Source organism: Pogona vitticeps, chromosome 1 (assembly GCF_051106095.1).
Source record: "Pogona vitticeps strain Pit_001003342236 chromosome 1, PviZW2.1, whole genome shotgun sequence".
In the NCBI taxonomy this organism is placed as follows: domain Eukaryota; kingdom Metazoa; phylum Chordata; class Lepidosauria; order Squamata; family Agamidae; genus Pogona; species Pogona vitticeps.
Window position 1 is genome coordinate 80,334,672 of NC_135783.1, and position 25,577 is coordinate 80,360,248.

A 25,577-nucleotide genomic window follows, 5' to 3' on the forward strand; every position below is an offset into this window, starting at 1 on the left:
GGAGTTCTAATTTGCAGTTGTTTTTTGCAAAAAGCAACAACAAAATGATGCCAGCTGTGCTGATGAAAGGAAGAAAGTTTCAGGGAGGATGAACAGTGAGTAGTATGCACAAATCAGAATCAGTTTATGGTGACCCTAATAGGGTTTTCAAGGCGTGTGTGATATTTAGAGTGTTTTTACCAGTGCCCCTCCCCCCACCTCTCAGTGGGTTTCCATGGTGGAGCTGGGATTTAAACCCAGGTCTCCTGAGTTCTAGTTTGTTCCCCTATCCACAGCACCACATTGGATATCTTATACAGTGGTGCCTTGCTTAGCGATCGCTCCATTTTACGGCAAAATCACTTAGCGACGCTGTTTTTGTGATCGCAAAAGCGATCGCTTGGCGATGTTTCCTACGGGGAAAATTCGTTTTGCGATGATTGCGGGGAAGCGATCATTGCAAAGCCCCCATTTTTGGCCAGCTGATCGGCGGTTCCAAAATGGCCACCGGGAAAAAATGGTCGCCCGCTGTTTTGCCTCGCTTTAGAGGCACTGAAAATGGCCACCGCAATGGAGGATTTTCGCATAAGGTTAGTTTATAAGCCCATAGGGACGCATTAAATGCGTTTTATGGGCTTTTTAAAATCGCTTAGTGATGTTATTGCTTAGCAGCAATTTTTGCTGCACGGATTAACATCGCTAAGTGAGGCACCACTGTATATACATATGCACACTTGTGCATGCATAGATGTATATATGATACATGTATATACAATAGTTGCCTGCCATCAAGTTAAATCTGACTGTGTCATTTTCCAGGGTTTTCTAGGTATACAGTAAGTACTCAGAAATGAGATTTACCATTGCCATTTTTGTGGCACTATGTAGATTGAGCAAGACAACACAGGCTGAAAATTTTATAAGGCACAATGATAAATTAAACTCTCAACCCATGGCTGTCCAGCTGTGTGTTTACACTGATCTGTCCAGCCACCTTTTTTTTAAATATTTCTCAATAGACTTCATACATATCATGCAAGCCTAAAGTCTTGTCCATACCTGGAATAAACTATGCTTTGTATAACTGAAATGATAGTATCTTAACCATGCTTCTGAAATCAGGCCTCAATGTAAATAGGATTCAGCAGTTCTGCTAAGTGTGATGAGTATGGTGTCACACTTTGATAAAAATGATAAGCAGCAAGTCATTTTCCCAACTCAGACCATGTGGAGATGGGTACACTTCTTCCCACCAATTGCTCTGTCATCCCTGCCACCTCCATATCTATAATGTGGGCAGAGGCCGGCGGTTAATTGGAAGCTGTGGGACCAAGGCTCTCAGAAAGCCTTGGTTATGTAAGACCAAACGTGTAACTGTGTACATGCTGTTTTTCCTTGTTATGGAACAAGAAGGGCTGCAGGACTTAGATGCCACTGTCTGATAAGCCCATAAAGAATCTTCGTCCTGTTCAACTGCCATCTTACTGATTCCCAATGTTTTTCCTAGAAAATCTGCTGTGAGATTGCACGGAGAGCAAGGGAGTGGGGCTTGAAGTGATCTTGGTCAGTTATGCAAACCAAAACTTTTAGATATCATTGATAAACTTCAGAAATGAATTATAAAAAACTGTTCAGACTCAGTTCATATATTGTTACTGTCATTGTGCTGCAATATTTTCAGAACAGTAGGAACTGCTTTGCACTTCTCTCCACATTCATGCACACACCCCATCCGGCACAGATATCAGAATTCACTTTAATGCTAGCCATTGCTTAGAAGTAATAGCTACTTGTAGTTTGGTATGTGATGCCATAATTACATGGATAGTTTAGGTAATTATGTTGTACTAACAACAAATGTTAACTTGGATATGCTTAAACTAGGGGTTAAACCCAGAGTGGTTTGCAGGAGTATATTTTAAGCTTTTTGGGGCTGTTATCAGTGTGTTAAATATGGAATATACTTGGAAAAAATAGACAATGAAAGTACCAGCATTAATACTGCTTTTGCTTTATTTTTAGGAATAGCCATGCGAATACCGATTTTCTGTCTGTGATTTTTTAAAGTAATTGACTGGATCAGGTACTAACATTGTAAGATATTCCAGTATTCTAGAAGTTTTAGAAAGCATGGTTGTTGTGGGTTTTTCAGACTCTTTGGCCGTGTTCTGAAGGTTGTTCTTCCTAATGTTTCTCCAGTCTCCGTGGCCGGCATCTTCCGAGGACAGCACTCTGTGCTCTGGTGTAGTTGGCTTGGGAGTGCAGTATTTATTTTAGAAAGCAGATTTTAAATTACATATGAATTGGGGAAAATAATGTGATTTTATTAGCTTTCCTTTAACTATAGAGTTTTCGAATTTTCACTTAGCAGAATTCTAAAATATTTTTCTTTAATACAATATAAAAATAAACTTTGAGATACGGAGACTGCATTTGTTTGCTTTTCTTCTTCTTGTTATGTGCATCAAACTGCCTCTAATTTATAGCAAGCCTATGAATGAGAGATCTCCAGAATGTCCTGTCCTCAACTGCCCTGCTCAGTTCTTGTAAACTTAAGCCTATGGCTTCTTTTAGGGAGTCCACCCATCTCATATTTGGTCTTCCTCTTTTTCTGCTGCCTTCTGCCTTTCCCAGAGAATCCTGCCTTCTCATGATGTGCTGAAAGTAAGATAGCCTCAGTTTCAACATTTTTGCCTCCCGGAAGCTCTGCTCCAGCACCATATTTCAAACAAATGGATTTTTTTCCTGACGGCTTTCCTCACTGTCAAGCTTTCACACCCATACATGGTGATCAAATTATGAGTGTGTGGATTGTCTTGGCCTTGGTCTCCAGTGACACATCCTTGCACTTGATTGTATTTTATAATTCCTTCATTGCTACCCCTCCTAGTCTCAGTCTATCTCTGATTTCTTGGCTGCAGTCTCCCTTTGGACTGATGACTGAACCAAGGAATACAAAATCTATATTCCATTATTTATTCTGTAGTTGTGGTTTTTCTCTTCTTGAGATTCAACTGCAGTCGTGCTTCGGCACTTTCTTCTTTGTCTTTCTCTAAAAGTGGTTTTACCTCATTGCTGCTTTCTGCCAGTAAGATGGTGTCATATGCATATCTTAAATTATTGATGTTTCGTCCACCAGTTTTCGGCATCCACAGTAACTTTGTTCTTACTAGTTTTATTACTTACGTTTTATGAATTATAATGTATATTTATTTGTCTGTTTGCAAAAGCATTCTTGATAGAGATTGGTGAGTTTCCTTTGACTTGAATAACAAAAAAGTCACACCCCATAAATGTTCTCACAATGTTTGACTTCTTCTGTAAGCCCCCAAATCCATGTAGTTGATGAGTGCTGAATACAGTACTGTATACAGTACCTTCTCTTCTATGGTGGCTGCCGAACTGGACCATTGAGTAGGAGAGCTTCTCTTTGTCCTCCTTCTGATTTCTCTCTCTCTCTCCCTCTCATGATGTAAATAGATGACAGTAAAGGGGAATTGATTGTGTGTAGCTGGGGGGGGGGGGAGATGATACAACAAGGTTCTTGTTTATTCTGTTGCCATTACAATTAGAACAGCAGCAAGATGGTGAACTATGCTACTAAAGGAGAGGGAAGGAAACCTGCATACTTTATGTATTAATAACTAACTTCAAACCAGACAGATTCACTTTGTCAGACAGACAGCAAAACTCAAGGGAAGGAAGGAAAGAAGGAGACAGCTGTGATCATTCGAGATTTATACCAGTGGCAGTAAAGCCATTCCTTTTCCCCGGGGGATGGTCAGCAGGTGCAGCTAATCAGGCAAAGTATATTACTATGCCTGACTGTGTTGTCTTCCAGCAGGATAACGTGATTTAACGTGGTAATCATTAAATCAGTCCTGCCAATTTGAAAACACAGTTATTAAACTCATGGCTAATACATATTCTCTGTTTCTCAACCCCATTATAAAAAACCCAACAAACACAATGTGTGTGGAAAGTTAATAATTGTACAACATGTTGATTGCTATAAAAGAAAAAGACAAATTATGTACAGTGCTGTGCTCAGTGTCTTAATATCAACAGTTTAATATTCATGTTGGTCTCCCTGAGCCAGTTGTTCAAGAGAAACCATAGTCATACTCTAAAGTTATATCTTCTGTGGACTATTTTTAGGTTTTAAAGCCAGACCTTTTTGTTTTTATATGCTTAAGCTAAAAATGTGTTTTGGTTCAGGGAAATGAACTGGGTTTGTTTTCCTGCTTTCAGTAGTGTGCCAGTGTATAAAAATGGCTTAACGTTTCTGATAGACTCAAATACTCAATGTTTGCATTATGTTTTCACTTGCAAAGCACTGTACAAAATGTGTTTTTGTTGACCTTCAGAAGTTCACTGGCAGAAAGTTAACTATTGTTACTCTAAGGAGGGATAGTTGAGGCTGCAGAGATACTTGCAGGCAAGTTTACTTAAGAATCCTGGTTTGCACAGTCCCTAGCTAGCAGTTCACAGAGGCTATTATATGCTGAATCTTGGATTTGTTAGCATGTTTGCTCAAATAGGAGGTTCATACCACTTGTCCAACCTCTGTCTCATTAAGAAATTTCATGGCTACTGTTTTTTGTGAAGTGGGTGTATGGCTACATTTACAGTGGTGCCCCGCATAGCGACGTTAATCCATTCCGGATTAATCGTCACTATCCGGAAACATCGCAATGCGGGAGGGAAAACCCCATAGAAACGCATTAAACTTGGTTTAATGCATTCCTATGGGGTGAAAACTCACCGTTATGCGATGATCCTCCATAGCGCCGCCATTTTCGCCGCCTTGGTAAGCGAGGGCAGTGGCGAAAATGGTTGCGGTGGCCATTTTGGAACCTCCGATCAGCTGTGTGAAAATGGGGCCTTTGGGAAAGCCCCCATTTTCACACAGCTGGCCGAAGCACTTCGGAGCGGCGGCGGGGGAGCCCTCCCCTGCCACCACCCCAAAGCGTTGGCTGCGAAAATGCCGGAGACGGGGGTGAGGGGTTGGGAGGAGGTCCGCCGGGAACACCCGAGCCTTGCCCTCCTCCCGGCTCTGCCCAAGCCACCCCTCATCTCTGCTGCCACTGCTGGGCTTCGGAAGCTGCTTCCAAAGCCCAGCGGAGACGGGGGTGAGGGGTTGGGAGGAGGGCCGCCAGGAACACCCAAGCCTCCGAAGCCACCGCCGGCATTTCCGAGCGGGAAAATGCGCTCCTGCCGCTCAGCTGGGGCTAAATGCCGGTGGTGGCAGTGGCCTCCGAAGCCACCGCCGGCATTTTCGAGTGGGATTTTCCCCATAGGCAACATCGCAATGCGATCGCAAAAACGATCGCAAAAAAGCCATTGTTATACGGATTTGTCGTTAAACAGGGTGCCCGTTAAGCGAGGCACCACTGTATATATAACAGCTAACCATTAACAAGTAGTTTGTTGACCAAAAACTGTGGTAGTGTCCATAACACAATTTTTACAGTTTTCAGTTTACATAGTGTGTGTGAGAGGGCAGAGTATAGATTGTTGTTATAAATACAGTGGCGCCTTGACTTACGGCCATCCTGACTTACAACCATTTTGAGTTATGACCAGCTCCGGCTGCAAAACTTTGCTTCGACTTGTGACCAGAGCTTCAAGTTACGACAGGAAAAAAGGTGGGCAAAAAGGCGGGGAATTCAAATGTACTAACCATTGGTTGGCGAAGAGACTGCTTCTTTGTTGCTCTTTCACCCCAACAGTTAGAGTGTGTGTGTTGGAGGAGGCTTTGGACTACCTGGTGCTGCTTTCTGCTTCTGAGTAAGTACATTTACAGGGTTTTGCAAGGTGGGTTTGGGCTGTGGGGGGTATGTTTCTGTGCTGTGATGTTTTTTTGGTGTGTTTGGTGTGGGGTTGTTGTTGTTGTTTTTTTTGGCCCTAGTGACTTCCGATAGGGCTTGCTGTGTTTTTTGTTGTTGTTGTTGTTGTTGTTTTCCAGCTCCAGCACATTCCTAAGGGGCTTGGAGGTTTTTTTTTTTTTGGTGTGTTTGTTTTTCGTGCGTTCCAATGGGGCTTGCATTGTTTTTGTTTGTTTGTTTTTGATGTGGTTTTCTTTTGGCTGCGATGCATTCCAGTGGGACTTGCATTGTTTTTTTGGGGGGGGGTTGTGGTCATTTTTTCCCCAGCCCCAACGCGTTCCAATGGGGATTGCATTTTTTTTTGTTTTAGGTGATTTTCCCCCTGGCCCTGATGTGTTTCAGTGGGGCTTGCAGTGTTTGTTTGTTTGTGGGTTTTTTGTATTTTTTTTTTCCGGCTGGAGCGGATTAATTGCGTTCCAATGCATTCCTATGGGAAATGGTAGTTCGACTTAACAACCATTTCAAGTTACGACCATCATTCCAGAATGGATTAAGCTCCTAAGTCAAGGCACCACTGTAATATGTTTGCACGTACACAATGGATCCTGGATACCTCCTCACACATACTTTGTAAAAGTAAAATTGTCCACATTACAATCAGAACACCCAGTTTTCATTATAGGGGATTTTAATGCTAAGATTGAGAAAGGAACCTATACAAATTTTGTTGTAAAATGCAGACTACAAATATGAAATTAATATGGAGAATGAATTTCGTGAAGAACTTGTTGTCACCAGCATCATTCAAATTTGCACTACAGATAGGGGGAATTCCATGCAAGACAACAGTAGCAACAATGTTGTAAAACACTGGTTCCCAATCTTGGGTCACCCAGGTGTTCCTGGACTACAACTCTGAGAAACCCTGGCCAACACAGCTAGCGGTGAAGCTTCTGGGAGTTGCGGTACAAGAACGCTTGGGTTACCCAAGGTGTTGAAGTGTTAAAGTAATACAGTAATAAATAAATAAGTAAGTAAGTAAGTAAGTAAGTAAGTAAGTAAGTAAGTAAGTAAGTAAGTAAGTAAGTAAGTAAGTAAGTAAGTAAGTAAATACATACATACATACATACATACATACATACATACATACATACATACATACATACATACATACATACATACATACATACATACATACATACATACATACATACATACATACATACATACATAAAGGCAATAGATGATGCTAACTTAGCTGTTTTAGTGACTCCTTCCAGTCTAGAAATTTGGGTAGGATTGACCTTTATTCAAAGGAAAGTACCAAAGTTTATACAGCTAGGAATGACAAAATTAATGATTCTTTTTCTTAAAAACAGTAAGTCTCAGAATGTACAAGAGGTGTGAAGAAGTTGCAGGAAATAAGCAGTTTGGTTTCAGAAGAAGTTTTGAAACTAAAGAACTGTTTTGCTACAGCTCTTTGAGAAGAGATGACATGCCATGAACATGGATATGTTGTGCTCCTTGACAGTGAAAAAGCTTTGGCAACTCAGCAAGGTAATAGAGATGATGTTAAACTATGGTTGCCGTTCATGTGATATGTCGTTAGCAACAAAAACCCACAGTCAGAGTTGACAGAGGACACATAAATATGAAGACAAATGGAATGTGTATTCTCACCACTTTTCAATTTGTACTGTGAATGTCTTTTTAAGGGAGCATATGCTGATTCAAATGACAGCATCATTGTTGATGGAGAGAGTATCAACAATATCAGGTGTGTACATGATACCCTACGAGTACCTGACTAATAAATAGGGGTAAATTAATGTATTTTAAAATTTGTATGCACCAAGATCTTTCCATAATAGTGGAAATGCATTTCAGAAGTAACTCTTGGAATGGCCAGTGAGAGAACCCTGCAGCTTTATAGTTTCTTCTTCAAGTCATTCCATTGGGATTTGTTTCCTAGTTCTTGGCCAGGACAACTTACAAAACTGTGAACTCCATACTAATTTAGTTTGATAGTATGGTAAAGTAAATTTGAAATTGTTTGTTTAAAATATAAACAAAATCTGTTTAGGACTAAAGTACTATTGAACCATATATATATAGGAGTCATGGCTAATTTTCTGTTATAGGAGAGCCATTTCCCCTCTGCAGTTCAGTATTCTGCCTCGGGGGGGGGGAGATCTGGCCCCATCCGTTGTTGGTGGGATTGAAGCCAACAGTGGATGGGGTCAGAGTCAAAATCAGGCAAACCAGTCTCTGTCTTGCCCATCCTCTTAATACACAGCAATGTAGAACTGCTTTAAACTGAGTTGCAAAAGTTAGAATAACCCTTTAGTTAAATCTATGTTTTAGTTTATGCCAGTATTGTAACTTAATACCATGTTTACAGATATGTATAATTCAGCAATTTGCCTGGCTTCATAATGCATTTCACTTGTTTCCAGATAGTCCAAAATCACTGCACAGTAATAAATGACTTGCTGCATAATAACTTTAGTTGACATACAGATAGTTTCAGGTTACAGTGGTGCCCTGCTAGACGATGACCCCGCAGAATGACGAATCCGCATGACGATGAGTTTTTACGATCGCCATTGCGCTTCGCAAAACAGTGTTTCCTATGGGCGATTTTCACTGGACGATGTTTCAGTCCATGCTTCGCAAGACGGGTTTTTTCAGGGCCAATGCTTCGCAAGATGATTTTTACAGCTGATCAGCGGCTTCACAAAATGGCTTCCCTATGGGCGAGCTTCGCAAAATGGGTGTTTTCGGGACCCATGCTTCACAAGACAGCGATTTTTACAGCTGATCGGCGCTTCGCAAAATGGCTTCCGCATGGGCGATCTTTGCAAAACGACAACTATTTTCCCCATTGGAATGCATTAAACGGATTTCAGTGCATTCCAATGGGGAAATGCTTTTCGCAACACGATGTTTTTGCTAAACAGCTATTTCAATGGAACGGATTAACATCGTCTTGCGGGGCACCACTGTATATGCAACATGTGTTGTTCAACTTGTCTCAGAAGGAACAAAGAAGAACTACCCTTTACTCTTGAATACAAGAATTGTATCATATTTGGCAAGTCAGCCATTTTCTTTTAGCTTGTTTTTTGTATGCATACAATGGATGCAGCAATATTTTTCCTCAGGGACTCTTGTAATATTGTTATGTATTGTCAAGTCACTTCTGACTTATGGTGACTTTATGAAAGGGACCAGAAAGTCTTTTCATTAACAGCCCTGTTCAGGTCTTGCAAACTAATAGCCATGACTTTCTTTAACTGAATTAATCCATTCTGTTTTAGGTTTTTCTCTGTTCCTATTTACAGTACACCAACTTTTCCTAGCTTTACTGTCTTTTCCACTGGGGCTTGGCTTCTTGAGATATCTCAAGTATGGTATCATCAGCAGCTACCAATTTTAGCTTCTGGTAAGAGTTCAGACTTGATAGGGGGTGTCTTCACTTTTGTTGCCAGCAGTTTAGACATGGCTGTGTGTTGCAGTCATGGTTGTGTATTTTGAGGTGCCAGCACGTTTACACTGTTACACAAGCTGTATACTCACTGCTTTACATTGTAGCTAAGTGTCATTTCTTCAGTGTTGTCACATGAAAAGATATACTAAAATATTTATGAAATGTGAGGGGGTGTACTCACTTCTGTGATATACTGTATATATTGTTACATATGTCATCTGGGTATGTAACTCTTTTTCTGCCTTATATATTTTTAATACTATGTGCTTGTTAAGAACAGTGCATTAGTAATGGCTTTATTAGTCGTAGGTACTTGACTATATTAAATCCCTGTAATTATTTATTAAAGTTAAGCATACAACATAAACTTTGCAGTCATGTTGAACATGATTTTTTAAAAAAACCAAGAGTCTTGTAGCACTTTTCAAAGATGAACAGATTTCTCTGTGCCAGGAGTTCTAGAAGCAAGAACCTATTTCATCAGATACATGATTTGTAAATGTCATCTAACTTCCATGCTGGTGATAAACAGTTCTGACTTTTTTTTAAAAAAAAGTACTTCAGCTACATAAATTAACCTAGAAGGTTCACAGTTAGATGCCACAAAAATCATTTTTAAAATAAATAAAATCTTTATGTCAGTTATATTAACATTCTTGATCACACAGATTTGCATTCAATAGTGTTTCTTCCAGAAACAATAAATATACTGAAACACAACTTCCCCTAAAAAACAAAGCATGGTGGGAAAATAATTAGCCTAACTTCATTGACTTCCACTGTTTCATCATTTTATTATCTTTGAACAAATATGAAATGGCCTTGGCAAACCAATTTGGAAAAGTTTGCTTAAAATTTGACCTGTCACACATTTTAGCTTTTGCTCCTTTTCCTTGAATCTAGGTTTTATTCATTACTGGGGACTGTCTTGATGTTTTGCCTTATTGTGGCTCAACTGGTTCCTTTTTGTTTGTAATGTGATGAGTCGTGCCAGATTCAGAGGCTACCAGTAGAAAATTCAGTCTGAAAATTGCATTTCTGTATCCACAGAGAAATGTAGTTAACAGGGTTTGGACTGATGGTTAGTAAATTTTTGATCTTGCACATACTCAAATCCATTCTGAAAATTTGAAATATGTAATAGCCTAAATAAGCCATTATGTTTCTTATTACAAAAAGTGAACCCATCAGTAAAGCTTTACTCTTCCTCAAGGAAATGTTCAGGAGTCTTTGGAAAATCCAAATGATATTTTGTTGTAGTGGGAGAGCCACACAAAATATTATTTTTATGTTCTTCTGCTTTTTCAGAAAAGGAAATTGATACTAGTAGAGCAAATAGAAAGCAAACGATAAGTCAGTTATTGAAAACGTACCTCTGGGAGTGGAAGGGGAGGGAGGGAGACATGGCAATGTGCTCTAGGATGCTTTAGTTTAGAGTGATGCTTCATCAAGCAGGAGGGGGCAGAAACGAGGGAGGGAGGGAACTTTTACATGCCTTTACTTCAAGAGATACCACAAGATATAGTAGCACAACGAAGTGGATTTCTTTTCCCTTTTCCAGTCCACTGAACAAGCATGTGCTCTGATGGTATGTGGGAACTTGTTTTCTCAGGGCATCTGCTTCTCATTGGGAACAGCTAAGGATTGAAGAGGAAGAGTGTGCCAGTACTTTGGAAAGAATTTAATTTAGTTTGCAACTCACAGGTGAATGAATCCTGATAAATGAAACTGCTAAATTGCAGTGAAAGTAAAGCCCTATTCAGGTTTTAGTACACCCACTTAGAGAAGACCACCTCCCTCCCTTTTCTGCGCATAGGACTGGAGGAGTCTGAAGCTAAGAGGGTGCTGCTTATATGTAGGTTCAGTTTTCCCAAAGTTCTTGTATACATGTAGAACAACATACAACCAGGAAATTCTCCTTTTTATATTTCTCAGTCACCACATGTAGAAGAGGTGGAACTAGGAGCTCCCCTATAATTGTATCGAGGAAAGGAGGGGTACTAACACCTATGAGGGGTTTCAGAGTTCTGTTGATAATGTTCATGTGAATATGGGTAGAGGTTTCTTGCTGACCTTGCAATTCAACACAGCAAGGTTGACGGTTGGAAGGGGGGAGTTCAGATGCACAGATACTTTGCAAGCCAGTGTGTTCGCCTTCATCCTCAGTTTTATCCCTCCTGTCTTTGAAAACATTCAAAAAGGAAAGGTTTAAGCTAAATCTCTCATCAGTTGTCCTTTAGGCCAGTGGTTCTTAACCTTTGTTACTCAGATGCTTTTGAACTGCAACTCCCAGAAACCCCAGTCAGCACAGCAGGTGGTGAAGGCTTCTGGGAGTTGCAGTTCAAAGCTCCTGAGTAACCCAAGGTTAAGAACCAGTGCTTTAGGCTAACTGCCACTCCCAACTAATGAATCCTAACTCTCATTAAGCCTCTGGTCTCTTACCTCTCCCCTCCCTGATTTTGTCATGAATCAGGGAGTTCCTTGGGTTGTGCTGCCAAACTTGCCAGATCGTGTGTTTTTTTGCAGTACATAACAATCTGGTATTCACCATGTATGTGCTGTATTACTTGATAAGACATGGAACTGGGTAGAACCATCTACCTAGCCCCCGATACTGCTTCTGTTGGTTCATTTCAGTAGGTCTTGAGTGGTGACATGATGGTAAAGAAATTCAGAAGTGTTTCCTTTGTGAATTGTTTTCTCTTTCTTTGGTGGTAGACTGGGCAAAAGGAGACTGAGTACCACTCATCATTGCGCATTTATTCCTTGCCTTCCAAAACAGGCTACAATTTGTGTTTTGAAATCACTAGGCTTTATTACAATAAATGCTCCTGCATTTCTTGAGCCTCAGGCTGAGAATCCCCTGTCCTCAATGTTATATAGTAGAACTTTGTGAAAGCTGCAGGTTTTAAATGAAAAATTACCAATCCCACTATCTACTCTAGTGGGGAGATGAAATTTCTTATTTCTTGCTGAAAAGCCTTTGAAATATCTGTAGTCCTTGGTGGCAAACTTTTTTGGGCTCGCATGCTCAAACTGGGAGGAAACAAAACAAAAACACAGGCGGTGTGCCGCCGCCGCAACCATGAAGTGCGGAACTGGACCCAGAAATGGCGGTGGAAGGAGGAATCGCGGCAGCAGACCTGGAGGACCCGGAAGTGGCAGTGGAAGGGGGACCGCAGCAAGGAGGTGCCTCAAGCCGCCTCTGCTGCCAGCACCAGTTGCTCTGCATCCACCTGCTGAAGCGCCAGCACTGGCTGCAGCCGGCTCCTGAGGTTTGGCTGCGCGGGGGGGGGGGGGAATAGCGATCTGGCGACCTGTGGCTTGCGTCCTGGCAGAAAGGGCTCCGCATGCCAGCTGTGGCACGCATGCCATAGGTTCACCATCGCTGTCCTATACGTATGTTTTGAAGGCTTCTGTATTACTGTGTTGTAAGGGTGGTATAATAATTCTGAGACACAGTGTAATTGTAGGTCACCTTTGAGATCTCCTCTCCAAGCCAAATCTCATCCTATCTATTCAGCTCTGAGATACTGCATTTTAAAAACAAGAAAGAGTTTTGTGCGCCTGGTTTTACTTGACATGTCTGAACTGCAGTTCCTCTTGTGTTGTGCAGGGTTGCTTGTTAGTAAGAAAACGTGTGTGGATTTAAGGGCCAGAATGCTCTTTGTTGGGTTTTCTGCAACAGACTAACATAATAAACTCTCTGGAAATCATAGCATTTCATTTTTTTTGTTACCCAGCAATTTTTTTAGCTGTATTGTAATTCTTACACACTGACCCACACAAACACATGTGCTTCTCTCCTAAATGGTTTTTTTTAAATAATTCTTTCTCTGTATTGAACAGCTGCTACCAGTTTACTATCTCTAGGGAACTTCATTAATGTGTTCTTTTTTTCTTACAGGTAATTAATGCATGTATTCAAAAACATCCAGACTTAACACAACACTCAGATACTTACCTCAGCATTGTTATGTGTTGTGGTGCATGTGAAAATGCTAGTATTTTGGATAGTTTCCAAAGGAAACAAAATAGCAAATAATGTGCAGTTTTTCATCTTAAAATAATACGGAAACTTTGAACCACTGCAGATTAAATATGTGTTTTATTTTTCCAAATTGTTTCTGGGATAAAGATTGTTCAGATCTCTGATATTAGTGTGTCTTTCACACTAAAGTAAGAGAGGAAGTTAAATAACATGCTGTTCAGAGAAACCACAGATCCTCTGTCCATGCTTTGTTCATTATCATATGTAAACCATGTTCTGTTCCTTACAGCCATGGCTCATTGATAGAGAAACCAGAGTTCCTTGTAAAGAAAAGTGTCAGATCTCGGACATAAGAGTTTGTTTGTTTGTTTGTTTGTTTGTTTGTTTGTTTGTTTGTTTGTTTGTTTGTTTGTTTGTTTATTTATTGATTTATTGATTTATTGATTTATTGATTTATTGATTGCTTATAAAGCAAAGCAAAATCAAAGCATGCTGCTTATATACCTCCCCGTAGTGCTCTCTGGGTGGTTTACAAATTAATTATGCAGGCTACACATTGCCCCCCCCCCCCCCCAGTGAGCTGGGTACTTATTTTACCGATCTCAGAAGGATAGAAGGCTGAATCAACCTTGAGCCAGCTACCTGGGATTGAAACCCGGGTCATGAGCACAGTTTTGGCTGTAGTACAGCGGTTTAACCATTGCTCCCAAGCTGATTCTCTCCAGATGGTTTGGAGTGCAACCTTCATTGGGCTTCAGCTATCTTAGTCAGTATTGAAGGTTGGTAGAAGTTGGGAGGCACCAGACTGAGGAAACTAGTTTAGTATTTCTTTCTTGCATCAGAAGCAAGTTAGACACCCTGCTGCTCATACACAATGAGCCAAGACTTGTTCCCTGAGAACCTCCCACTGAGCCATGGCTCATTGTTGTGTTCAAAGCAAGTCAGCGTTTCTAAAGAAGTGGTTTATCTGTCTTTCATGTTTTAAAACAAATTCTCTAGCCTCTCTCCAACACCAGATATTAAATCACAGATACTGTGCAACTTCTGTTTTTGCTGCTTCCATATTCCGAAGATCCACATGACTGTAACTTTTCCACATACACACTCCTACCGTTATTAGGTTCGCTGCTTCTTTACCATATCTCTGAAAGGAACAAGAGAGCTGCATTCATGGAATGTAAAATCTGAAAAGATAAAAGGACTATCTACTCTAGAGTCTGTAGTGTTTTGTAGTTAAGATTGGAGGAAAGGAGACATCTGTGAACAGGATTTTTTTTCTCTTGAGGTATATCTTTAAATGTACTTTTAAATCCTAGACTTAGGACATGGTGTTTTCTCCTGTCCTACCTTCAGACTGCGTTACTAAGTAGATATTTGAGTTTGTAGTGATACTTTTTAGGAAATCAGCTGAATAAAACAACCTTTTTTGCTTTCTAGTTATAGACAGGTCTCTTTAATTAGAGGCATTGATGGCTTGACAGCTCCGAGGTTGTATTGTAGGGGGAAAGTATTGTTCTTCAAAAATCAGTTTTGTTGTGTTTTCCTTTTGTTTTTGAGGCTGTTTGAAAACATTGCAGTCATATCAGTCTCTTGTATTGGAAATTCCCATGTTGAATGCAAAGGAGTGAATATTGTTTATGAGACCTACACTTTTCTCTGTGTAGTCCATGGTGAACAGTTTATACCCCTCATTATATTGTTCAGTTACAGTGCTAGGCAGCATACAGCGGTGATGAAATTATGGGATCGGCAGCAGGGCCATAAGTTAAGCACCTTTGATGTAAACCCTGGTGTTCTAGAGTGTGGAATCTCAGAAATGGCCATAGGCACTACATATCCCTGACAACTGTGTGTAGTATCTCCTATGGTGCAGGTGCCTGATGCAATTAATGAGAATATTAATTAGCTAAAATGGCTTTGAGGAAAAATTGCAGGAGCTAGAAAGAACCCTTTCCCATTTGTGATTTTTTTTCCATCTGAAGTCTCTCTGACTCACACTTCCCTACAGCTGGTTGGCACCCTCAGTTTGAAAATAGTGGCTCTAAACCTGTGTGTGTCTTTCTTCTTTTATAAGGACTGTAGCTACACTAAATGACTGTATGTTATGCTAACTATATATTTTAAAAAAACAAAATTAAAATTGGAAAACATTGCAGCATAATTGTGAAGTTTTGAGAGCAGTGGGCTGCTAAAACAAGGGAGTAATGGAGGACAGAATTAGGTACTGTAGATGGGGCAGAGAAGAAAATCACTTCTTCCCGTGTTCTGCTTTATAATTGTTTAAAAGGTTATCACTTCTGCACTATAGTGAAAGGGTGGAAATGGAAAAAAAATTCAAAATAAAATTAGAAAGTCTGTGTTGGGAATGAGTGTGGTATTCTAAATGTATGTGAATAGGCAATACCAGGATGATTTACTGGGTCCCAGTACATCTGGTAACAAATGCCCTTCTCATTTGTGGTTGCCAGTACAAGGATGATCAAATCTGCAACTAAAAAACTCAGAATGACTCAAAGCAATCCCAGAAAAAGAAGGGACAACACCCTGGTGTGACAGAGCCATACTCTCTCAGAGTGGAAGATTTCTGTTTCCTTGATCATAAGTGGTAATATGCAAAAACAGTTAACACTTACTGTGAATGAAGTTTTACTGTGAAGCTATATTAATTTGTAAAATGTATTGGTTTGCTCTTTCCACCTATACTGTAGGATATTGTTTCCATAGTATAGAATATCTCTACCTGCACTCATAGGATAAATTAGTTTTAGAGGCATCCACGGCTAGCATGCAATTCCAGTAGCAATTAGTATCTTATTCTTTGTTGTTGTTTTTTGTGCTATGCTTGTATGAGTTGTGAAAAGTTGGAAACAAAATAAACAAAGCATTTCAAATATTTTAGAAAAATTACCTCTCTGGCATCAAAGTTGGAACGAGACAGAATTTGCAGTTCACAGGGAACAGCTGAGGTGGATTAACAGTGATTTATTTTTTTTCTGCTGCTGACCAATTGATGAGTATGAACTGTTTTCAATAGGAAAAACTGCTGACAGAGGAGATAAAGTGAATGTATTCAGAGTTGTACTGTGCTAGGCGTGGCTGAAGAGACACAGTTGCCTCTCCCTCCCTCATCTTTCCTTTTCTTTTTTCTCCCAAAGAGCTTTGGTGGGGGAAACGAGAGGAGGTGGGGATAGGGAGATGTCAGCCGTGTTGTTTAGAAATCAGTGGGTTGGGCAGCAGCTTCCTATAGCAGCAGGAGTTGGCGAGCTGCCACATTTCTCTGACTGTGTGCTTGAATGGCGAGGACTGGGGAACAGCTGTACCTAGTACTGGTGTCTTATATGCTCTGCAAACAGGACCCTTTCACTTCCCTCCATGGAAGAGTCTCAGCATGTTTTGCCTGAAAGGTAAGGGGACTTTTTGGCAGTGATGTGGCTTGTGTATGGCTAGCAGGGCAGTGGTACTGTGTTTGTTTTCTTTTTTTGGAATTGTTCTGGTCTTAGACTAGCCAAGCTCTTTAACAAGCCCTACAGGTTTATGGTAAATTTTTATCTCTTGTCTTTGGCTTTAAGCCAGAGAGCAGCGCATAACCCTTTGTCCTTTATGAGAAGACTTTAAATACTTCAAATAGTGCATGTAATCCTTTCACATACAAAAGAGTGTGCTTGCTCTGTAGGTTGCAAACTAATGGGCATACTGATTATTTGAACAATAATTGTCAGTGTTGTAGAAACTTTAGAAACAATTTAGAGGATGCATGTGAACTGGGCCATGTTGATTTGATAGGATCTATGAGACAATACTTTCATATAATTATTCTCAAAATGGTATGAGGAAATGTCTAATGAATTTGAGGGATGAGGGATTTTGAGGTGGGGTGCCATTGCATAACACAAAATCAGTGTTTATTTGTTTTAAATAAGGCAAATATGAAAAGTGGTGTTGAGATGCAAAAGTAAGATTTTCACTCTGTTGTGTTTTTATAAACTTTAGTATTAATATTGAGTCATTAGGCTTTGTTACAGAATAAGCAAATATGCTATATGTATTCGCGAAGGCTTTCACGGCCGGGATCTAATGGTTGTTGTGGGTTTTTTGGGCTCTTTGGCCGTGTTCTGAAGGTTGTTCTTCCTAACTTTTCGCCAGTCTCTGTGGCCTGCATCTTGCTATACAGTAGTTGAAATCCTATTGCTCAGGGTAGTAAGTTGTAACTAGAGTAGGCCCATTAATCCATAAGGATTTAGTGAGTCAAGTCTTCCATAAATTCCATTGATTCAGTGGGCCTACTTGAGTTGTGACTTACTGTGCTAAGCAACAGGACTTCAACCTGTGTATTGTAGAATCTATAGAAGTATATCTGTATTTCCTTAAATTTGCTGTTTTTTGGTTTTGGAATAATTTATTGATACATAATTGCAAAAGCAACAAACTACAGTTTTATGAATCTATCATTACTGAAAGAAATAGTAATAACATGAATGTTTCTGTGATATGCTACAATCTTTTTTGTTGTTAGTCTAAATTCAAACTCACTTTAAAATATCAATTTAAACTTCTTCAACTTTTTATTCCATTCCTCCTTGAGTTTGGACATTAGTCTATACTGACTTCAGAGGCAATATCTTCAAACAAGAAGTCTGTGTTGCATTCAAACCAACCATAACCAAGGTTTCTCAACCAAGACTTGTATCTCCTTCTTGTACTAAAGTACCATTTGTAATGTCTCGAACAATCAGCTGTATACTCCATACTTTTCATTTCCCATAATGATACCAAACTATCATCGTGTGTTTTATGCATTTCATGATTTGTTGCTCTTTATTAATGTATCTTAGTGTTCATTTTTGGTCTCCTACTTAGACCAAGAAATTTTTAGTATTTTATCATAAATACACATTTCAGATGTTTCTTTTTATAGTACTTTATTTTAAAGTCCACATTTCCATGGTATATAGTAGAACTTAAAATAGCACTGTACAGTTTTGTTGAATATTAAATTTTTCATCTTAAAGAAATTACCCTGGACCATCTTTATTTTGCCTTCTGTTTGAATGGCCATGATCCTGCTGTTCAGTTAACCAAAGCCCCAGGTACTTAAACTTGGCAGCATGTTTCATTTTTTCATTTTGGAATTTTAACTACATTTTTTGGGGGTTGTTTGCTTTTTACTGACTACTATAAGCTTGCTTTTCTTGACATTCATTTTTAAATTGTTCAATACTTTGTTCATTTACTTTATTGGCTAAAATCCTGTTGAAATTGGCTTAACATAAAATTACAGCTGTGAAATTGTACAGGGCATTACACATTGTGTAATTTGATTGTGCAATTGATCCCTTGATTCATTGCAAGATTACTGCACAGCATGCCTGCAGAAGACCTTTGTGAGTATCACTTCTGCCTCAGTACAATTTTCCTTATGACTCGTGTAGCTTCGAGTTTCACATATGGAGTCACACAACAGGATATTAGCCAAAGAGTGATCTTCGCAGACTTTCTAAACTGTCAGCTGCAGTGCTGTGCTATATGCATCTCGGATGTTTGATACCATCTCCATGAACTATGGTGGTGTTATTTGCATCAGTGAGAGCTTCTCTATAGATGTTCTAAAGCAGTGATTCCAAACCTTGAGTTCCCATATGTTCTTGGACTGCAGTTCCCAGAAATCCTGGCCAGCACTGCTAGTGGTGAAGACTTCTGGAATTTTGAGTCCAAGAGCATCTGGGGATCCAAGGTTGGGAAACATTGCTTCTTTCTTCCTCCCTCATGATGCAGCTGAAGATGTTAGACTGGCTATAGAAGTACAAGGGCTGCAAAGGGAATAGGAAGTACAGGTGTTTTTCATTCCTGCTCCTCTTATCATTCATAATCATTACCACCATCATCAGCATTCGCGATACATTGCTTCCATCTCCTTGAGCAAATTATGTTCAGCACCAGCGTCTGGGGAAATGGATAAATTGGCAGATAAAATGACATAATCTCCACTGCAGGGTATATCTACAAAAGCTTGTTTCTCCAATAGTTACATTCCACATTTTCAAAATAGCTGCTTTATGCTGTTTCATCCATAGGATCAAATTCTGCTTACGCATTGTGTGCGCCTGGGAATAAATATGTGATAGGGTCCAGATTTAAAAACAGAATGCAAGTGGTGTTGGTCTTTAAAAACAACAGCCTTATATAAGTATTATCACTTGTGCTTCCTCCACCAGCCTCATTAAAATATTCATAAAGATGACATGCATATATGTGCCAAGTGTTATATTTTAGTGCTTATAATGTTGAACTAACTTTCTTGAATATTTTTCATAGGTTGAATTAAGTTTCTAAAGCTATAGTGAAATTGACATGCAAATGCTGAAAACTGATGGATGAGGAATGGTTCCTGCTACTGACTTTTTATCCTTTGTTTCTCCTTACTAAGAAACCGGGACGGATTTTGCAGGCCTTTAAATCTTGAGGAATAGATAGTTTCCAGACTTCTGGAGAATTTTTGCCTTTCCTTCTATTCCCACAAATCAATGAGTAACATAGGTTGACAAGAACTCATGTTTTAAAGTAACTAAATTTATTAAATATATATGTATATATAGTTAACATATATACATGAAATTGAAATTTGAAAGCAGTTTTAAATATTGAACAGCTGATACAGCTTTTCTGGAAATTGCTTAGGTAAGCACACACATCTTCTTCAAATGGAACTAAACAATATAGATAGCCCTTCATATAGAGGGAAATGGCCACTCTAACCTTTTGTTCCCCTTTTTTATGTCTGTTAACTTGATGTTCAGTTTTTTTTTCTTTAAAACCCAGGTATGTTTTCCTTCCTTGTTGAATTTGAGGGGTAGGGGTTGATTATCATACGTTACTTTGGGATTAGCATTGAATTTAGGTGCAGTTATTGTCCAATGATCTTAGGTATCTGACTGCCAAACCAGAGTTTCGAAGTTTGATTTCCAACCGTTCCACCTGGAAAAAGAGCTAGCCTGAGGCTGCTAAGCCCCAGAGTATTGCTAGAATAAGGAGTGGTAAACCGTTTCTGTGCAATCGTTATCCAGGAAAAAAAGATGTTATAGGAAGTCAGAACTGATTTGATGGCACTTTATCATCGACATCCTAAATCATCATCTTCAAAATCCAGTCCAGCAGTGGATTTGAACCCTACTCCTCCCTAGGTTGGGGACAGTGGAAAATGAACAAAACATTTAACTGTTTACTACGTTTTGACAGAATTCATCACTACAGTGAAAAAAATCAGAACTTCCCTGAAGGCTGAGGGACTTCTGTGTGCAAATTCCTGATGGTTCAAGTTTATCCTAGCTTTGCTTTTTCATGCCCTTGCACTGAGATTAACATAAATCAGCAATTGTAATTCAGCTTCACACTCTGGCTTAATCTAACAAAGATAGTGTTAAAAATAACTGTGCCTTCAAGTCAATTCTGATTTATGGTGACCTTTTCAGGGTTTTCCAGGTAGAGAATATTCAGAAGTGGCTTAGCGTGTTCTTCTTCTGGAGGAACCCTGGGACTGTGTACAGTAGCTTGCCCCTGGTCACACAGACTGGTTCTTGTAGCATGCACAGTGGGGAATTAAGCTCTCAACCTCTGGCTACAACGTCAGATACTTAAACCACCGAGCTGTTCAGCCATTGTTCATAGGTGAAATTGGTCAGTGATAGAAAGGAAGGAGACAGCCATACAAAGAGACACAGCTAAGCTTGTGGGCTGGTATCCTGTTCAGTATTTGCATGCACGGAACTCTATCTTCTGAAGCAATTTGACAAGGTGCCTGCTGCCCAGTCATGTGCCTGCTCACACAACCAGGCATGTGTCTCAATGTGGCTGATGCCTTTGCAGTTGCTGTAATAACATCTGCAGTTGGAGCACCCCATGCATAAATACTGGACAGAATAAGGGCTGTTGAATCTTTATAATTTCTTAACTATTGGAAATAAATTAGGGAGTGTTGGTTTCTGGGTTTAAAAAACTATTTTCTTTAACAAACTGACAGTGATTTCAGATTATTCACTGAGTATTATGTCTTAGCCTTGTCAGGGCTTGTAAATGTCACTACAGCTCTTAGTATCCCACCCCTAAGCCCAGCTCTAAGAAGTAACTTTCTAACCTCTGTCCTCATAGTTATTGAAGGTGCATGTTTTTATCAGGCTTGTATGGGAACTGTTGAAGTTTCAGCATTAGTTAGCTGATACCATACTTTGGCCACATCATAATGTATAATTCCATTTGGGTTGTAAATTGACTGTTGGGGTACGGGGATTTAAAAGGGAGCTACACTGCTGTGTTCAGAAAGCTTGGATCAGGTGAAGTAGCAATGAGATACCTTGGAGAGGAAAAGGTTGTTTCCAAAATTACTTTCAGTGTTGTTCATTATGCTTTTATTGTGTAGACAATGCCAGGAGCTTAGTCAATTAGTATGCAGGCAGGGCTGTAATAAGCTGTAATCCGACTTCCTTTGAAGTCTGCTACAGGCATGATAATGCAAGACTAGCACAGCAGATGGAATGCTAGGTGCAGCACTACTCTGAGCTATATTCCAGAGAGAATGTAGTGACCAAAGAGACATTAAATAACATTGAGTGCCTGCCTGCCTGCCTGTCTTGGAAAAGTTGGAAAGTGAACCAGCTTTAGCAGAAATGAAATTGGCCTTGGATTTCCTCTCCTCTGGCAAGGCACCTGGGAAGCATAACATCCCTGCTGAAGTGCTTAAAGAGATCATCAGCACCAAGCTGTATGGAATCTTTTGTGTTTGCTGGAGGGAAGGTGGAGTACCGCAGGAGATGAAGGATTCAAACATCATCACATTGTATAAGAACAAAGGAGACAGGAGTGACTGCAATAACCACTGAGTCATCTCTCTTCTCAGCATTGTAGAGAAGCTGCTTGCCCATGTTGTGCTGAAGAGACTTCAGGTGCTTGCAGACAGAGTCTATCCAGAATCACACTGTGGATTTCGAGCTAATACAGTAGGTCCACCACTGACATGGTATTTTGCTTCAGAGAGTTGCAGGAGAAATGTAGGGAACAACGACAGTCTGCTTCTTGGGAGGAAAGCGATGACAAACCTAGACAGCATCTTAAAAAGCAGACACACCACCAGATGGGAAACCTTGATATCTGAGCGTTCAGCCTGGAGGCAGACAGTGCAGCATGGCCTCCCCATTTTGAAGAGACACTTGTCCAGCAGGACGAGGCAAAGAGACAGTCCCGAAGCCAGCAATACCAGGGAGCTGGACAGGAGACAGATTGTATTTGTCTTCAGTGTGGAAGGGATTGTCACTCTCCAGTTGGCCTCCTCAGCCATACTATACGCTGTTCTGAGGCCTCTATTCAGAGCACATTACTATAGTCTCTCGAGACTGAAGGATGCCTAATCTAATCAGCAAATATATTGCTACCAATGTTTTCCCCCTGTTCTCCTCACAGGAAGACTTCAGCTAGATTTCTCAGCCTTCTGTGAAAATGAGCCCCCTGTTTTCCTTCTCCCAGCCTCATCATTTCCCCTCACTCTGCAAAAGTTCTTGCCTGTTGTTTTTCACAGGAAACTGTCAAATTCAGTGCAGCTTAATGTCCTTCCTAGTGAATTCTACATAAGAAAAATGCTGTTCTGTGTGGTAATAATAATAATAATTGTAATAATCCTAGCAGGAAAAAAACAACAGGAAACTTCTGAGAAAGGCCATAAGATTTCTTTAAAAAAAAAAAAAAGCTTAGGCAGAGAAATCTCACTGTGAGGAGAAAAGAGAGAGAAGCCCCTTGGCTGTGTTTAGGAAGTGTTTTCCTTAGCCGTATTTGTCTACAGCTGTGGATTTGGGCAATGCGGGTAGGGGAGATATTTTCTGCTAATAATAGTAAGAAGTTATACTGGAGACGGTCTCTGAAAAATCCTGGGCATGTGGTTGATGCTCCCTAGAGGAAAGGTCTGTGACAGAAGTCTCAATTTATCTTCCCTTTCTTTTCAAAAACATCAGTGGTTTGTTCACCAGTTGTCTCCTGTGTAGGGATACATGTAAAGGCATTCCTCGGATTCTTTTCTAGGCAATGTTCTTAGCAAATATGTAAAGTTTGAAATCAGAAACAGATTTCTTTTTCTTCCAATAGCTTCAAGCATATCCATTATCTAAGTGGGGAAGACAACTTGTACTCAAAGGCTTTTCTTAGGAAAGACAGCATTGATGTGCAATTATTTTTATGCTGTAATTACTCCAGTCCATTTGGAAGCTGAATTGAATTTTAACCAGGTTAACTTAAATCAGCACTTGGAATATTTTAAAAAACTTAATTCCTTTCATTAGCCTTATGTGAACTCAAAAAGAATTGCAATTGCTTATCGTGAATATTAACTGGTAATTTTTTAAATTCATTGTGGCTTTATGTTGATTGCTACCATTACTTGTTACTTTTTTTGGGGGGGGGGGGAACAACTTAGAAACAAATTATCTGTGTCTTCAACTGGCAAATTCCTGCTTAACAAGTTACTGCTTCAATTCCTTGTCATGACCAAATCACACAGTCAGCACACAGCAAGGAATACAAGTTGCAACTTATTGATTATAGCAATTCACCACTGTGATTTATGCAGTCTCCCAAAATCTTCTGGCCTATGATTCTGAAAAGGCCTCCTCCATTTACTGAAAGGAAGGGAGAAATTCTTATAGAGGAAGGCACAGGGCTATATATGCACATCAGAGCTTTATGCATAGATAGCCTTGCATATCAGATTTTCTGCCCCCAATTTGTTTTCTTTTTTAAAAAATCATGATTTTTTCACAAAAAAAGACATGAAAAAATACAAAAGAATAAGAGGAAGTGAAAGAAAAGAGAAGAAAAAAAATCTTTATATGATCATGCCCACTGGGAAGAAAACTTCCAGTTTTTTTTCTTCTCTGCAATAATGAAATAAGTGGAAGTTTGCATCCTCAGTTCTCAGAATACATTATTATAAGTTCAAACATAATGATGGTGCTTTCATACTTTATTGGTTCATTATTATGTGGGTTAAACTAAAGATCTGGTGAATATTACCACAGTGATGCTTAGTTTCAGCAGTGGGCACTGAATTACTGACATTATGTATGTCACTCAGGCTGCAATACTATAAATATCAAGAAGTCAGTTCCATTGAATTTAGCAAATTCTGTTCAGTGATTTGAAGTAGTGATGTGCATTCATATTTTGAAATATTTAGAATTCACCAAATAATGCCATATTCAGATACTTCCAATTTTATTCAGATCTAAATTTGACCCAAGTATAATAATTCCTAATATTAGGAGACCTATTTACTCCTATAGCCTAGAATCAAAAGGCTAGAGAAAGAAGTAGAAGTGAAACCTATTTGTCAGGCATCCTGGCCTCCCTCCTTCCCTTCTCGGCCCATGTCTGGCCTTTGCTTAGTCATGGCAGGCTCCCCATCCTGAGGTGGGGCTGAAGCCCCCAGGTGGGCAGGCAAGGCGGCCAGCCATGGTTTGCCTTCCCTTCCCTCAGCCCAGCCTTGTGTGTCTCTCCCCCGGAAAGCCGAGACGCGAGAAGGAGAGCCTCTGTCCTTCCCACCACCACCCCTCACTCCACCACCACAGCCTAAGCGCTGGCCATTTTCCCCCTCAGGTGCTGGTGGCTCCAGAGCCGCCCAAAAAGCCAAGTGGAAGCTGCTGCTTAGTCTCTGAGTATGCGGGTGGGGGGGGGAAGGCGGAAAGAAGCGAGACCCAGGCCATTGAAGTTATCATCGCCCTTTCCTGCGGCGGCAGCCGCACAGCGGCTGCCAGTGTGGCCACCACGGGGAGGGGCCAATGATAACTTCTTCAATGGCTCAAGGGGGCATTTCTTTCAAAAAGGTTAAGAACCACTGGTCTACACCAATGGAATCTAGTAGCAGCCACAGACACAAGAAGGTGTTTTTTTTTCACATCGGTTTGTTCCAGCTGAAAGGTGGGCATAGCTGCTTTTAAATATCCTGAACGTGTGCTATTAGGATATGCTCTGGCGCAAGCCTGTGCTGCAGCAGTCTTCTCTCTGTCCTTTTCTGAATCCTCAGTTTATATTTACATTCTCTTTATTTCATTGACTTAATGTAGTTAGGACTAATATTTAGGATTTGTAAGTTCATAGATTAATACATTATAAATCAACAGGGAAATATTATATTTAGGTTAAGCCCCTTTGCGGTATACAGGAAGGGGAATAAGTTTTTGTTCTATTTAGACAGATATATGATGTTAATTGAATTTGTGTCTATGTGTCTTCATGCGTGATTTTTCATTGGAAGGGT

General features: G+C 40.0%; 1 protein-coding gene across 8 annotated transcripts in view; it reads left to right on the plus strand.

The window, feature by feature from the left end:
* Positions 1 to 25,577, plus strand: part of NHSL1 (NHS like 1) — a 201,226-nt gene that overhangs the window by 82,606 nt on the left and 93,043 nt on the right. For 2 of the 8 annotated variants that reach the window (XM_072996069.2, XM_078383324.1), the window contains exon 1: positions 16,367 to 16,692. The exons of the other annotated variants lie outside the window; for them this stretch is intronic. In XM_072996069.2, coding sequence (XP_072852170.2) covers positions 16,677 to 16,692 — 16 coding nt within the window. In that variant the 5' untranslated portion in view covers positions 16,367 to 16,676. Of the gene's footprint in view, positions 1 to 16,366; positions 16,693 to 25,577 lie in introns of those variants that run through there. 8 annotated transcript variants of the gene reach the window in all.